General features: G+C 34.8%; 1 protein-coding gene across 1 annotated transcript in view; it reads left to right on the plus strand.

Annotated features, from left to right (window-relative positions):
• The first annotated feature begins 1411 nt into the window (after nt 1–1411).
• SPATA1 (spermatogenesis associated 1) overlaps nt 1412–15950 on the plus strand; it is a 41316-nt gene continuing 26777 nt past the window's right edge. Inside the window, 7 exon segments of the mRNA XM_090268284.1 lie at nt 1412–1627; nt 2645–2692; nt 9681–9786; nt 12271–12395; nt 15138–15191; nt 15296–15353; nt 15356–15517. Coding sequence (XP_090124410.1) covers nt 1412–1627; nt 2645–2692; nt 9681–9786; nt 12271–12395; nt 15138–15191; nt 15296–15353; nt 15356–15517 — 769 coding nt within the window.

Consider the following 15950-nt stretch of genomic DNA (forward strand, 5'->3'; position numbering starts at 1 on the left):
GACAGAAAGAGCCCAGAGGTCTGAGAGGGGGGAAACCAAAATATTTCCCCCAGCCCAAACTAAGTATAATGGGCAAAAGGGTATTGGATAGGTGAGATGTGCCTGGCACACCTTCCTCCAAAGAAGCTTTTCTTTTCCCTAATACGGGACATTGAAAAATTAATCCCTGCCTTTTGTCATCTAGTGGTTATGGATTGAATGATGCCTTTTAACCCTGTTGCCAAATCTTTTGCCCCCAGAATACAACAAGGATGCCAGCCTGTTAAACTGAGCACGTCGTTGTCCAGGGACAGCCAACTGACCTGGAGTCTGCACGATCCTTCCCCATGTGGGAAGGCCACCCTCCCCTCCATACCTCACCCTTATTAGGGATTTCTGGACCCAAGGGTAGGTAGGACGACGACCATGTCCAGCTTGAAGCAGCTAGAGGAGCTCGAGACCTTCGCCCGTTGTCCTTTATAAGATTATATAAACGGTCTTAAGTCTGAGAGGGAGGGATTGTTATTTTTTATTGTTAAATTAATTAATTAATTATAAATTAAAGGAAGAAGAATATATGAAAGGGTGAAATGGGAGAGCTTGTATGTATGACCCATGGGCATGGACTTGGGGGCGGATTTCTGGGGGGTGGTTCTGGGTGGAGAGGAGCAAAGGGGAAATAATTGGAACTATTGTAACAATATAATCAATAAAATATACTTAAAAAAAAGAAATGGTAAGGAAAGTTATAGTTCAAAACATAGCTTTGTTGTTGTTCCATAGTATAATGGGTCAGTTTACCTTAGGACAATAATAAAGCAGATCTTGCTTGATCTGTCTTTAGTTTGCTTAATTAAAAGTTTGTTTTGAGTAAAAATTAAAAGTTTTTAATGCGTCCACAGGAATTAAAAATTTGACCTCCCAATTTACATATCAGTTAATGTACTGTAATTATTACAGGTTATTACCACTAATTCTTATCTAATAAGGAAGTTACTATAGATGTATCTAAGTTGTGGTTCATTTAGTTTTACAATAGAGATTAATATTAGTATAATGGCAGAAAGAGCCTTTGGATAGATATAGAAATGGAAAATATCTAATGTTTTCTTAAAGTACTAATGTACTTTAAATAGTGTTTGAGATGACTGAAATGACAAAGCACATATTTTGATACCCACTCAAATCTCTTATTGGGTTGGATAGGATGCTGGGGAGGAAGGGAATGCTACATGGGAGGGGGTGCAGGCCCCATGCATTCTCACTGAAGGGCTTGTTCATTGGCACTGCTTCCTGAGCACTGTGGTTTCAAAGTATCAGGCAGTTCTGGCAGGCTAGAAAAGGGCTCGATGGTCAGGGCCTCAAATGCATTATCTGCCAGAAAGCCCAGCCCCACAATGGCTGGGGCCTGTGGCAGGGCTGTTGACTGATGATGCCACACTCGCCAGGGTCTGCTGTCAACCAGAAGTTGGTCATCCTTGCACAGTTGCTGATTGTGAGGCGATCACTTGAGGATGCCCTCCACGATGCGCTTCAGCTTAAACAGGGTGCTGGACTCCTTGGTGTCCCTAAAGATGGTGTCTTGTGGCACCAGATCATCGGGAACATGTTTATTGCAGAAGCTGCTTCTCCCACTCAATGCACCGGTGTGACTACCACAAAGCACATTTTAAAGTTTTAATTGTTATAAGAAATTTACATAGGAAGTACAATGTGAAACTAATTTGATTTAAAAGGTAGTGTGTTTCAGGATGTAATCTTTTAATTTTTGTGCCATTAGAACAATTAGTGATTTCTGGTAAGACTTCACAGAACAGTAATCAGTACCAGATCACAAGAATTTTAAGTTTCATTGGAATCAAATCACTATTTCAACATAAACCAAGTGGAACAATGCTTTGAAATCTAAAAAAATCTTCTGCTCTGTTGTTGCCATAATAGTGTATATATTCTTAAGGTTTGTCCAACTTTGATAATTTCTTTTCAGCTACTTATTTTTAAATTTTTATTATATATATATATATATATATATTTTAGAGTTTATTGTGTATTCTTGTAAGCGACCGTAAATCCTCTGAGGAAAAAGACATAGGAAATGATACAAAAATGTAGCTTCATATACTTAAAGGCTAGCATTTTCATCTGAAATGATCATTAACGTTTATTATTGAGGTATACAAGGCCAGGAAGAAATGCATATGGTGAAACATTTTTTATCATCCTACAGCAATTTGTATAAATTTAGTCTTCTTCTAAAAGTATATTTCTACTTTATAGAAAATACTACATGTATTTAACCTAATTTTTGATCAAGAGAAAATGAATTGTTTAAAATGTGTTCTAGTCACAAGTCTATTACAATATAATATACCACTTTTTTTTAGTTGTGTAGGATGTATGGTTATTTTATTGCAATTATTGACCCCATTTAGTAGAAATATGTCTATATAAATTATAATAAGATTGTACACATACCTAAGTTGTCATTTTCAGTCTATAGTAAAGCCTTTTATGTATTCCTTTTCAATTTTTGAATGAATCAGGGACCAGAAATGAGTGGAATACTATCTTAAACAAGTAAAAAATCTGTTATAACCTTTATACTACTTAAGTGAAGAAAGGTAAAAAAAACCCATAAAATTCCAACTGATGTTTACCCATTCAGACTTTGGTGAATTTGTCCCTCAATCCAAGTCAACCTTCCTCCTCAGAGGTAAGAAAATGTTTTTATACTACTAAAATGTAAGAAAATTTTGATTATTGTTTTTGAAAGGTTTTGAAAAAGCAAAAATATGGATTACATAAAGTACTGGATATTAACTTCACTTTGAACCCAACTCCATGTATTCCATTGTCTGATTATAGTTCTTGTATTTCTAGCTCATTTCCTCTAAATACCCCTATTGTACTGGGACCTCCAATCACTTGTTTTTTTCTTTGTTTTTATTCCTACCTTGTGATGCCCTCCTTATTTGGCTGAAATACTGAAGGCAGTCTTGATCATTCTTTTATCAATGCTTTTGACTCCTCGTCCCTCTTTCTTTTCATTTTATTTCTTGGCAAAACAAAAACCCCGGTTAATCCAATTCTACACCTAAGCCTATAGCAGAACATGGCTGGAGAAAAATATACCAGCATAAGGACTATTCTCACTTTAAATTCATGACCATGAATCTCCATTGGAACCTTTTGCTAGTGGGCAATCAGACTATCTTCCACTCACTCATTCACTCTTTTACTGTTCTAGAAAACTATTTCATAGCTTTGTCCTATTTTCTCTTTAAAACAACTCCAAGCTTTTACTCCAATACTCCACCAAAACTGCTGTTTTTAAATTCACCTCTACATTTCTAAATATATTTCTTAATTCTTAGCCCCTGCATACCTGATCTATGAACAGCAGTTGACTCTGTTGATCACTCACTCTTCCTCCCCATAATTCTCCTTCATTTGGCCTTTAATATACACATTATCTTGTTTTTGCTCATACCTTTTTTGTTACTCATGCTCAGTCTTCTTTTTCTCCCTGGTCTCTTAATATAGGAGAATTTCAGGAGTCAGCTCTTTGTTCTCTTCTCTATCTTCACTAGTTCCTTGATCTCATCCAGTCTAATAACATTAAATACCAACTTTATGCTAAGGATTCCCAAATTAAAACCCCATCCCAGTCCTCTTTCCCAAACTCCAGGTTTATATTTTCAGTTGCCTATTTACATCTCTACTTGGATGACCAACAGACATCTCAAACTTCATATGTATGAAATTGACCTATGTATCTTTGCCCCTTCCCCCAAACCTCTGCTACCCATCCCTTTCCCCATCTTAGCTGATGGCTAATCTGTCCTTTCAGTATCTGAAGCCAAATGCCTTGGAGTCCTACCTGATTCCTTTCTTAAACTTCACTTCTAATGGATTGACTTCTAGCTTTAAATGATATACAAAATCTGACCACTTCTCATCACATCTACTGCTAACATGTTGGACTGAGTCACCATCATCTCACACTTTATTCAAATAGCTTCATAACAGTTTCCATTTTCTTGTAGCTGGTTCTCTTATCCCTTTAGTAGTTATTAAATATAGCAAGATCTGGAAGTACAGCATTATGGGTGTCCTAATGTGAAGCAATATGAATACAGGGCACCAGCCCTGGCCAATGTGGCTCAGTTGGTTGGAGTGTCATTCCATAACTGAAAGGATGTGAGTTCAACTTCCAGTCAGGGCACGTTCTTAGGTTGTGGGCATGGTCTCCAGTCCAGCTGCATATGGGAGGCGGCCAGTTGATGCTTCTCTTTTGCATCAGTGTTTCTCACTCTCCCTTCCTATCTCTTTAAAAGCAATGAAAAAATATCCTCAGGTGAGAATTTAAAAAGAAAGAAAGAAATACAGGGCACCATTTATGAAGTATTCTTGCCCCCAGATGATTAATTTGTGTCAGTTGAAGGCTCTACAGTTATCTGGTTACAGGAGATAGAGGAATTGGAAAAATAAATGACACCATGAGGAGTTTATAAAGTAAATTCAGAATGCAGAACATTCCATGAGAAAACTGGCCCAGTTTCTTTAAAAAGTGGGAGCTATGAAGAGAGAGAAGAAAAAAAGCAGTTCTGGAAGAGTCTTCCAGATTAAGTTTTTTAAAAGACTTGACAAATGCCGTGTGTTCTCTTTGACTTCTAGATAAAAAAAAAAAAAATTGAAGACAGTCAGACAATTGGGGAAATTTGAATATGGAGTGGATATTAGTTGACATTGAGTACTTGTTATTTTTCTTAGCTGTGAGAATGGTATTGTCATTATGTTATAGAAACTGTTATTTTTAGGAGATGGATGCCAAAGTATTTAGGAGTATAAGGTCTTGATGTCTGATTTACTTTGAGTGGGGGAGAGAGAGAAAGAGGAAGTAAATGCGGCACAGTGTTAACTGTTGAATCTAAACAGTAGGTATTTGGGCATCCTTAGTAGTATTTCTTTTATTTGTATGTATGTTTAGAATTTTTTCATATTAAAACCATAAAAATATAACTCAGAGGTTTTCATTCTTCTATTAAAACCCTGATTGGCCTCCCACTTTGTAAGACGAAGATCTTGCAATGGCTTAAAAGGCCTTATATAATTTGTTCCTCATCCTCCTCATTTTTCTTATTTTATCTCCTACTGCTCTTCCCCTGCACTGTCTACTTCAATCATACTAGTACTAGAACAATCTCACCTTAATGCCTTTGTTTTAGTTCTTCCTGGGGATCTTTCCTTCTATATCAACCCTTGGCTAATTCCTTCTTCACCTGCAAGTTTGTACTCAGATCTCACCTTTTCTCTGAGAAGTATCTGTACTATTCTTTTATCTTCCTAATTTTCTTACCCTGCTCTTACTCTTTTTTTCCCAGTACTTATCACTTCCTAATGTACTATACAACTTACCAGTTCTTTGCCTTGGATGAAAAATTTAAGAGGAGGGGGCACCAAAAATTCAGTAAATAAGGTAAATATTTTAATATAAGATTTCAAAAATGAAACATTAATGCAATAAAAATCCTTGATGAAAAAGGAATCAACATTTTTGATAGTACGGTGCTTAGCCATTTTAAAGCCCAAGGAAAAAGGCATAATATGTGCCCTATATATATAATTTTTCAAGTATTTTTAAGTGGTTAGTAGTTTTACGAAGATATTATTGATGAGTATGCTTCCTTTAAAACAAGGAAAGTAAGAAGAAAGAAAGGAAAAAACACAAGGAAAGTAAAATTATAATAAATTTGTGTTTGATATAAGTAGAATATTTAACCTAAAATAATATGAGTTTTAATATATACTTTTAAAATGTTTGACATTTTTTCAATTGCTTTGTTCTGCAAAAATTTAACCATTAATAATTGTAGTTTTTAGAAACATGAGCTATCCCACACTTGTGTGGCAGATAATAATTGGGAGGAATACCTCAGAAGCGAGGGATCCCAGCCCCACACCAGACCACCCAGCCCAGGGTTACAGTGCCAGGAAGATAAGTCTCCATAATTTCTGGCTGTGAAAACCAGTGTGGATTGGGGCAGTGGAAGAACTGCCAGGTTCTTCTTAAAGGGCCCACAATGCACTTAGGACTTAGGCAGACTCACTCCTTCTGGGCTCCAGTACCAGGGCAGCATCTGGAAGGGCACTAGTGGCATACAGGGAGAAACTAAAGTGTCTGGCATCAAGGTAAGTGCTGGGGGACATCTTCCTCCTGCACAGAACTCCAGGGGCCAGGCAGTTGTATTGTCCCCTTTCTTTCTGAGCCCTCCCCCACACAGAGCCACAGAGAGGGGACACCTTATCTGAGACTCCATCAACCTGGCTATTACCTAAGGTTCCACCTCATCCAGCTTACTGGTGCACTTTTCTGCAATAGTCCACACTACTAAGATAGGGAGTCAAAGCAGCTGTACTTAATACTCAGAAACGAACACAGGGAGGCTGATAAAATGAGGAGACACAGAAACATGGCCCAAATGAAAGAACAGATCAAAACTCCAGAAAAAGAGCTAAACAAAATGGACATAAGCAATTTATCAGATGCAGAGTTCAAAACAGATATTGCCCTGGCTGATGTGGCTCAGTGGATTGAGCACCAGCCTGTGAACCAAAGGGTCATCGGTTTGATTCTCAGTCAGGGCACATGCCTTGGTTGTTAGCTGGGTCCCCAGTTGGTGGCACATGAAAAGCAAGCACGTATTGATGTTTCTCTCCCTCTCTTTCTCCCTCCCTTCCCCTCTCTCTAAAAGTAAATAAAATCTTAAAATGGACTTATTTAAGAAAAAGAAGGTCAAAACTATGAACATTAAAGTGGCAATAAATTCTCAACTTTCAACAATTTAATCTAAAAAGGCAAACAAGCAGAACAGAAACAGAATCATAAATATGGAGAGCATTTGAAGGGTTATCAGCTGGGAGGGGGAAGGGAGAGAATAGGGGAAAGTGCAGGGATGTAAACACACAAATTGGTGTATAAGTCCAGAATAGACAAGGGGATGTTAAGAACAGTATAGGAAATGGAGTAGCCAAAGAACTTATATGCATGACCCATGGACATAAACTAAGGGGAGGGGAATTGCCAGAGGAAATGGGTGGTACTGGGTGGAGGTGGGCAAAGAGGAAAAAATGGGAACAACTATGATAGTATAATCAATAAAATATATTAAAACAATAAGTAAATAAATATAAAATGTAAAAAAAGAAATATATTGGGCCCATATTTTTCCTTATTCCTCAGGCTCTAATAGTACTTTATTTAAATTTTTGATATTTTGTTTATCATAGTACTTTATTTAAATTTTGATATTTTATCATGAATGTTTTTGCTTTGAACAGATTTTTAAAATGTATTTATCATACTTACTGAGCTTTTAGTGCCCTCTTAGATTTTGCACCTGTGCCTCACTTGCCTCAGTGTTTCTGTTCTTCTTTTCCTTTTCCTCCTCCTCTTCCTCCTCTTTCTCCTTTGCTACCTCTTTTACTCCTTCTTCTCTTCCTCCTCCTCCCCCATCATCAACCAGGCAGCTGCTCATTATGTGAAGAAAAACTACCTTTTTAATTTTCTAGCTTTCTAGCCTGCTTCTAATATAATTCAAAATGTTCCAGTAATATACACTAAGTTAATCTATGTGCTAAATATGAGGATTTGCACTAAACAAATATTTCTTTCTGTATTTTTAAAAATTAAATTTACTGTGATATTGGTTAATTAAACTATATAGATTTCAAGTGTCTAATTCTAATGTACATCATCTGTATATTGCACTGTGTGCCTACCACCCGAAGTCAAATCTTCTTTTTTCACCATATTTAATCCCCTTTACCCTTTACTACCATTTTTCTTGTCCTGATACCTCATCAGACTGTAAGCTGTGGTATAGACAAGGATCTTTGATTTATTCAGTGCATATCCCTAGTGTCTAGAACTGTGCTGACACATAGTAGGCACTCAATAAATATTTTTTGAATAAATTAATAAATATAAATTCACCATAAGTAAATTTATATCATGAAATGTTTCAAAGGCTAAGAAATGTTTTATGAGCTATATTTTTTATTGTATTGTCTATTCAATTATGGAATTAAAATCTATACAAATACCTAAATTTTAGTTCATGAATTGTTATAATAATGTTGACGTAATTTATTTGGTTTATAAAAACAAATAGAATAAAATGCTTGTTTCCAAAGGTATTTTTCTCCTATAAAATATTAATACATTTTTATAAAAGGTAAGGTCATATTTACTTAAGACTTTTGAAGGTTTTGCAAGTATTTAATACCTATCAAATGTTATGGTACTAATATTATAGTGTAATATTAGCTATTAATACTATAGCATACCTATGGAATAATTTTTTTTTTATTCTTCACTCAAGGATATAGTTATTGCTTTTAAAGAGAGAGGAAGGGAGAGAGAGACAAACCTCAGTTGCTTCACATATCTGCCCTGAACGGGGATTGAACCTTGACCTAGGTATGGGCCCTGACTGGGGATTGAACCCACACATTTTGGTGTATGGGACTAGGCTCCAACCAACTGATCCACCCAGCCAAGGTGGGAATAATATTTAAATACTATGCTGTTCAAAATACCATACAGCATATGGCATACTTAACTATCAGAGCTGTAGAGATATTTTTAATTGTTGGTTAATATTTTGTCATAAAAGGTATGGAAGTAATTTATTTTGTCTATGAAAACAACTTGAGCAAAAATTTAGTTCAAGAGCCATTTAAAAATTATTGGCCCTGCCCAAGTAGCTCAGTTGATTAGAATGTCATCCCTATACAATAAGATTGTGGGCTTGATCTCTGCTCAGGGCACATACAAGAATCAACCAATGAGTGCATAAGTGAGTGGGACAACAAGTTGGTGTTTCTCTCTCTTCCACGTCCTCTCTCTCTCTCTAAAATTAATCAATAAAAAATTACTAATATTAATTTTGTGTCATGTTTACTCCAAAATTTAAAGTTTTTTCAGATAATTTACATTGTAGAGTATTATTATTTAAATGCTTTGACTTTTAATATGTAGTATTCTAAATATTCTTCTAAATAGATGGATTTAACTGAGTCATAACATAACTTTAATAGAAAAGAAGATAGTATTATAAGCACAGATAAGCTAAGCTTACAGTCATGCTCTATTGAAGAATAACCATTCATTGAAGAATAACCATTCTTTTCACCATCATTGGTCAGGAATAAATTCTTCCTAGAATTCTTGGAAACCCAAATATTCCCTAAACCACAGTAGTCACACTTTTGCAGGTGCTGAGAACTAGCAACCATCACACTGTGCTAGGGAGACAATACATAAACAATAAGGAATCCACAGGGTCAACCCAGTGGCACTAAGTAGTTATGGATTGGGGGAGTGGAAAAAGTTGTTAATAAGAAAAGTGATCTTGGTGGTCTAGTGTCCTTACTGCAAACCACTGTAAGAACATTGTATGTCAGAGATTTTAGGGTAATCTAGGACATCTGTGAGCTTGTTTCTAAGGGAAAATGTGTTCCAAGCGCCAAGTAGCCAATTTAACACATTTTTGGCTCTTCATTTTGTGTTTATTCAAAAGGATGAATGTACTCTGTGTTCAATTCAATTATGTTTATTAAATTTAAATTTTAGAGTGCATCAATTGAGTTTTCCAATTTAAAAATATTTCAACTCATGTTCTTCTCAATTTATTCAGTTTGTGGAACTTCACGTTTTTTATGTACCTGAAGAATCATGGAACTATAAGTTAAATATGATTTCAACAGAAATTGTTGATAAATTCATTTCAGCTGGATTTCTAAGTCAAGTATTTTTGTGGTTGCATTACAACATGCCTGAAAAAGCAATCTTTTATTTTTTCTACAGAGAAAAATGCTTTCTGGAAATTTAAAAATTGTAAGTGAAAAATGTCTTGCTCATGTGATGGATCCAGTTCCTAACTTAATGAATACTGTCAATAAATAGTGTTCTTGAACAGTTAAATTTTTAAAATGCTGTAGGAAAAGATGTCAGACGTAGTTTGGCCACCCAAAAAACAAGGTATAATCTGCATTACTATTGTTATACACAAAGATAATTAAGAGAGAAATTATCTGAAACTAGGAATCTTTTGAAGAATTGTGAGTAGTAGCTAAATTAGTATATCCACGATGACTTTTCACTGAAGTGTTTAAAAATAGAAACAGAGAATATATTTATATGTGTATGTATGCTTGTATGTACATATATGTGTATTTTCACATTCACAGAAATACAAGAGACATTACATGATCTGATTGCCTGTTCTTATTTCTCTTGTGTGTACCTCAGTCTTCCCCACCACCTTCTTCAAGTACACTAGCCTCCTTTCTGTTCTGGAGCACATAAGACATGGCCCTACTCAGGACCCTTGTACTTGTTCCTTTTGTGTAGTATGCTCATTCTCCCTTTACATATGCTATCTCATCTCCTTTTACTCAAGTATTACTTTTTATTTAGATCTTCTCTGATCACTGTATTTTAAATTTCCTTCACTGTTTTATTTTTCTGTATAGTACTTTACAGTGTCTTATGAAATACATATTTTTCTTATTTTGTTAGTTTTTCTATCCTACCACTAAATGGTAAGATCTATAAGGGCAAAGATTTTTGTCTGGTTTGTTGATTGTCATATTCCTGTTGCTTAGAAAAAATGCCTGACACTTAGTAGGCACTCAACAAAATATTTGTTGATTAAAAATTGTATAATATCTCCCTTAAGATCCTAGAAAAACAAAACTCAGAACAAATAGCATAAATGATGGCTTTATATTTTAGATGTTGAAGAATGAAGTATCCCTAAATAAGCGAAGATGTGAAGTCTAACAACATTCGAACATCAAAGAAATTTTTAAGCATTAGCTAGTCCTGTCAAACTTCCAAAATAAACATCTGTGGCTAAATCATTCCTTAACATATGTATAAAAGTATATAAAAAGTAAAGTTTTGCCCTGGCTGGTGTGGCTCAGTGGGTTGAGTGCCTGCCTGCAAACCAAAAAGACACTGGTTCAATTCCCAGTCAGAGCTCATGCCTGGATTGCTGGCCAGGCCCTTGTTTGGAGGCCTGTGAGAGGCAGCTGATGGATATTTCTCTCCTTCTCTTTCACCCTCCCTTCCCTTCTCGCTAAAAAATTAAGTAAATGTAAATAGCAAAGTTTTGTTTTAATAGTAAAATTGGGAAGTGGTTAAGAAAAGTACAGTACACAGCATTTTATTTTTAGTACAAAAATGGCTTTGCCCTGGCCAGGTGGCTCAGTTAGTTGGAGTGTGACCCCTTGCTTGAAGTGCTGTCCTGTACACTAAAAGCTTGCAGGTTCGGTCCCTGGTTGAGGCATAGATGGAGGCAGCCAACTGATGTTTCTGTCTCACATGGATGTTTCTCTCTCTCTCACTCTCCCTCCACCCTCTCCCCATTACTCTACAGATAAAAAAATCAAGATAAGAATCTAAAAAAATATTTCCAAAGGCCTACAAAGTGCCAAACAATGTAGAAGCTCAATATATTAAGATATATGTGATACTTCTAATTAGTATTTGTGTTTGAGATAGCTGAGTAAATTTACCAGTCTTTTTATTTTTTAATTCTCACCTGAGGATATTTTTTCAAATTGATTTTAGAGAGAGAGGAAGGGAGAGAAAGAGAGAAACTTCAAAGTGAGAAAGAAGCATTGATCAGTTGCCTTCTGTACGCACACCTCAACTGGGGATCAAACCTGCAACCTAGGTGTGGGCTCTGACTGGGAATCAACCTGCAACCTTTTGGTGCATGAGATGATGCTCCAACCAACTGAACCACCTGGCCAGGGCAAGTTATCAATCTTTAATACAGCTGAAACTTATTTTGTTTTACATTATAAGGCAATGTCATGATAGTTCAGACTACAGTATTCCCTCACTTATCATGGGTATTACATTTTAGACCACCCCGTGATAGGTGAAAATCCATGAAGTAGGAACCTTACATTCATTTTAGTATTTATATATATTTTAAGGCTTTATAAACCCTTCCCACACACTCATAAACCATTCCCAGTCCCTTATTAACCTTTCCCACTCCCTTATTAACCTTCTCCACACTTTCATAAACACTACTTATATTCTTAAACATATTCTACACTTTTAAACCTACGTAACTTTAACAACATATGTATACAGTACCGCAAAATCCTGTGATATAGTGAAAAATCCACGATAAATAATTAAATATAATATTTTTAAAAATCCCGCGATACAGTGAGGCCACGATAAGTGAACTGCAATATAGAGAGGGGCTTCTGTATCTCCTCACTTTACTTTACAAGCCCTAAGGGAGCACCTTGGTGAATTTCATGGTGAAGATGCCGTTGCAGAAAAATTTTTATTTCTGAAATACATTGGAAATAATCTAGCTGTGGTGTTTTTAAATTTTCTTCCCTTTTGATTAAATAAAAGTGTATCTTAGCAAATTATGTTTTTTAAATGCTGATTAAGTCAGGTCCTTAACTACTCAGTCATAATGAAAGTATCTCTAGCCACACAGATCATCAAGAACAGATGGATCTCACTGGCATATTATCAGGCACTAAAATGATGGGGGTATTCTTTTATGTGTGAATTTTCCTAGGAAGAAAGTGAAGACAAATTTAAAATGTAATCATATAAGTAATATGTATTTTTAAATTGTAATTTTATTTTATTAAAGATTTTATTTATTCATTTTTAGAGAGAAGGGCGGGGAGAAAGAGAGGGAGAGAAACATGGATCGGTTGCCCTTTGTACGCCCGAAATGGGGACCTGGCCCGCAATCCAAGCATGTGCTCTGACCAGAACCCAACTGGTGAGCTTTTAGTTTGTAAGACTATGCTCAACCCACTGAGCCACAACAGTCAGGGCCATATTTTTAAATTTAAAATAAGTACATGTGTTCGGAAGAAAAATGGGTTCTCATTGCTTGTGCTACAACTAGCCTTGGTTGCTGTGAAATGATGACTCCTATGTATTTTTTTTTTATCAGCTATTATCTATTGAACACTCCTATTTGTAGTTTCTATTATTTAGTGGCAGGATTTTCTAACTAGAGCGATTCCTAGCTGAAATTCTTAATCTAGGAATCCATTAGATCTCAAAGTTTCTGGTTCCTCATATGTATAGCATGTTTATTTGTTTAATCAAATTTTTTTCATATGTAAACTCTTTAAAAATGTAGTATATTTCTAAACCATTCCAGTTAACATATCGTTCTTATATATTTATTTATGTGAATATTTGTTTAACATCTAACTGTGTGTGCCATTAGACTCTGGCTCCCTGTGAGGAGTGAGTTTATTTTATTTATTATTATATTTATAATCAGTGCCTAACAAGAGACATTTAAATGTTAATTGAAAAAATTAAATTATGATTCTTAATGGAAAAATAAACATTTTTCCCCAAAGTAGTACTGTAGAGGAATTTGCTATGTGGAATTTTTAGAATCAATAGCTAGATTAGAAATATTTTGTAATTAGAGTTTCTTTAATCTGCCAGAATATTAACTTACTGATTTTTTAGGTTAGTTTTCCTCAAATGAGGAAAAAATGAGCAACTCTCATAACTTTTTTTTCATAATATGTGAAGTTACAAAATATTAATCACAGAATCCTAGGTTGGAAAGGATCTTAAAGGTAATTTAAGCGAACATCTAAAATTTTTCTAATATTTTATTATTTTCAACAAATATTTATTGATGTTTTTCTGCTTATAAAATGAGAAAAAAGAATTGGATAACAATTCTGTCCTTAAAGAGTATTCAGTGTGATGAAGATAAAATACATAAATAAATAAAATAGCATATTTTGTATATTTAGAAGAAAAAGAGATTACTTGCAGCAGGAGAAGAGGGGAGATGGAGAACTTCAAGGAAGATGTGATATTCATTTTAAATTTTGAGAGATAAATACTTGATTTTGTGAAGATGTTGGGTGGGAAAGCTTTCTGAGCAGAGAAAATAGAATGGGCACAGGAGTGGAGAAGCAGGCAACGAAGAAAGAGCAAGTGGTTCATTTTTGCATGTGTGAAAGGGAATAGTAGATAACAAGTTGTAAAAGTAGTTTGTTGAAAGTTTTGAATGCCAGATTAATGAGTTTAAGGGTTTTTTTTCCTGAAAGTTTGGAGTTTTTGAGCAAAAGATGACGGGATAAGAGCCTTACGAAACTAGACGCAGGGATTGCAACCAGGAAACATTTGCAGCAGTTAGGCAAGAGATTAGGAGGCCATAAAGAATGGGCTGATGTTCAGATTTTATTTACTTCTATTTTCTACTTGACTCTGTACTTCAGACACAAAAATCTTCCTTTGGTCCTCAATAGCAAACTCACTTCTGATTTATGGTATTTGTACTTGCCTAGAGATCACTTATCCCTGATTTTCAAATAGCTTGTCTCTTCATGATTCAGGTCTCAGCTTAAGTATTATCTTTTTTAAATGGCCTTCTCTGCCCACCTTGTTTTTAGATATCCTTTCTCTAAGGTACATTCTATTACATCATTCTATTTTATTTTCATAAATCCCTATTCAAAATCATGTTTACTTAACATCTGTTCTCCCAAAGTAGAATGTTAAGCTACAAAAGAGCAGGAACCATTGTATCCCCACCATATACGACACTGCCTGACACATACATAGTATGCCCTCAATATTTGATGGACGACAAATGAATATTTAGGAAGTAAAGCATACAATGTTAGACTCTGGTGCCAGGTTACCTGGTTTTGAATCCCAGCTTGGAAAATTCCTAGTTATAAAATCTTGGGAAATTACTTAACTTCTCTTTGCCTCAGTCTTCTCTGTGAACTACAGATATGTGTGCCTTTCACTTGGAATTTTGAGTATTAACTGAGATAATATACGGAAAACACTGAGATTGGTGCCTGGCACACAGTGTGCTCATGCAAATGATGGCCATAATTATTATATTAAATGACAAAGAATTTCTATTATGTTTAATACAGAAATAGAAATAGAATTATATTCTACATTTTCTAGAATCTAGCCTTAGTTACCAGCTTTTAGGTTCTATATTTATGTCAAAGATATGTGCCTTCTGAAAAAAAAAAAAGGCATAAAAATTGAAAAATCTTACAGAAGCTTTAATATTTTCTCATTTATTTATTTCTAGGTGAAGGCAAAACAAGAATCAGAACTGAAACTCAAATAATTTGTTCCTCCATATGTATGTAACATGACCTTTTAAACTTATGCTGATTTCTTATTGGTTAATTGTTTAACTTACTGTTTTTAAATTACTAATTATTTAAAATTTCATATATGTTTTAGGCTCTTCAACCAGAATTATATTTGCTCCCTATAATGGATAATTTTGGAAATATTTATTCATCATCACAGTTTCTTTAGATGGGCAGAAGACTAATAATGGTATTGCTGAGGCTGTCAAAATAATCCACAGACCAGTTAGTGTAACTCTGTCAAAGGAAGAATCTGGAACAGATCCAAGTTTTTTAGAAAATAAGCTTCTTAACAAGAATCAGGAAGAAGGTTATTTCAACTGCAATGGGAGAGACAAAGAGGTTATTATAGTATATTTCAGCACTCAGGTCTGTAAGCAAATTCTGGGCCAATCTAGCCTTACAAGTATGGGCACCATAAAAGGGGAAGCTACAGTTCAATTTGGGAATTTTAAAAATAGTTTCACCAAGTGGAAGAAAGAAACAATTTAAGTACTATGCTAAAATAGAACAAAATCAAATCACTTAAATTAACTCTACCACCTTTACTTCTTTTATATTATTATAGTTTCAAATAAAGTAAGGCTAAAAGAGAAAGGAAGGAAATGATTACTGCATATAACCTTGGTATTATTTTAAATCCAGAAGGTTCTTAGCTAGCAAAAGAGTATTTTAAACCAAAGTAAAACAACTTTAATGTTAGTAGACATTTGTATTTCAGAAAATTTTAGATTTTTAAAATCTTA

The sequence above is a fragment of the Furipterus horrens genome, unplaced genomic scaffold (assembly GCF_987537825.1).
Source record: "Furipterus horrens unplaced genomic scaffold, mFurHor1.1.pri manual_scaffold_3, whole genome shotgun sequence".
Taxonomy (NCBI): Eukaryota; Metazoa; Chordata; class Mammalia; order Chiroptera; family Furipteridae; genus Furipterus; species Furipterus horrens.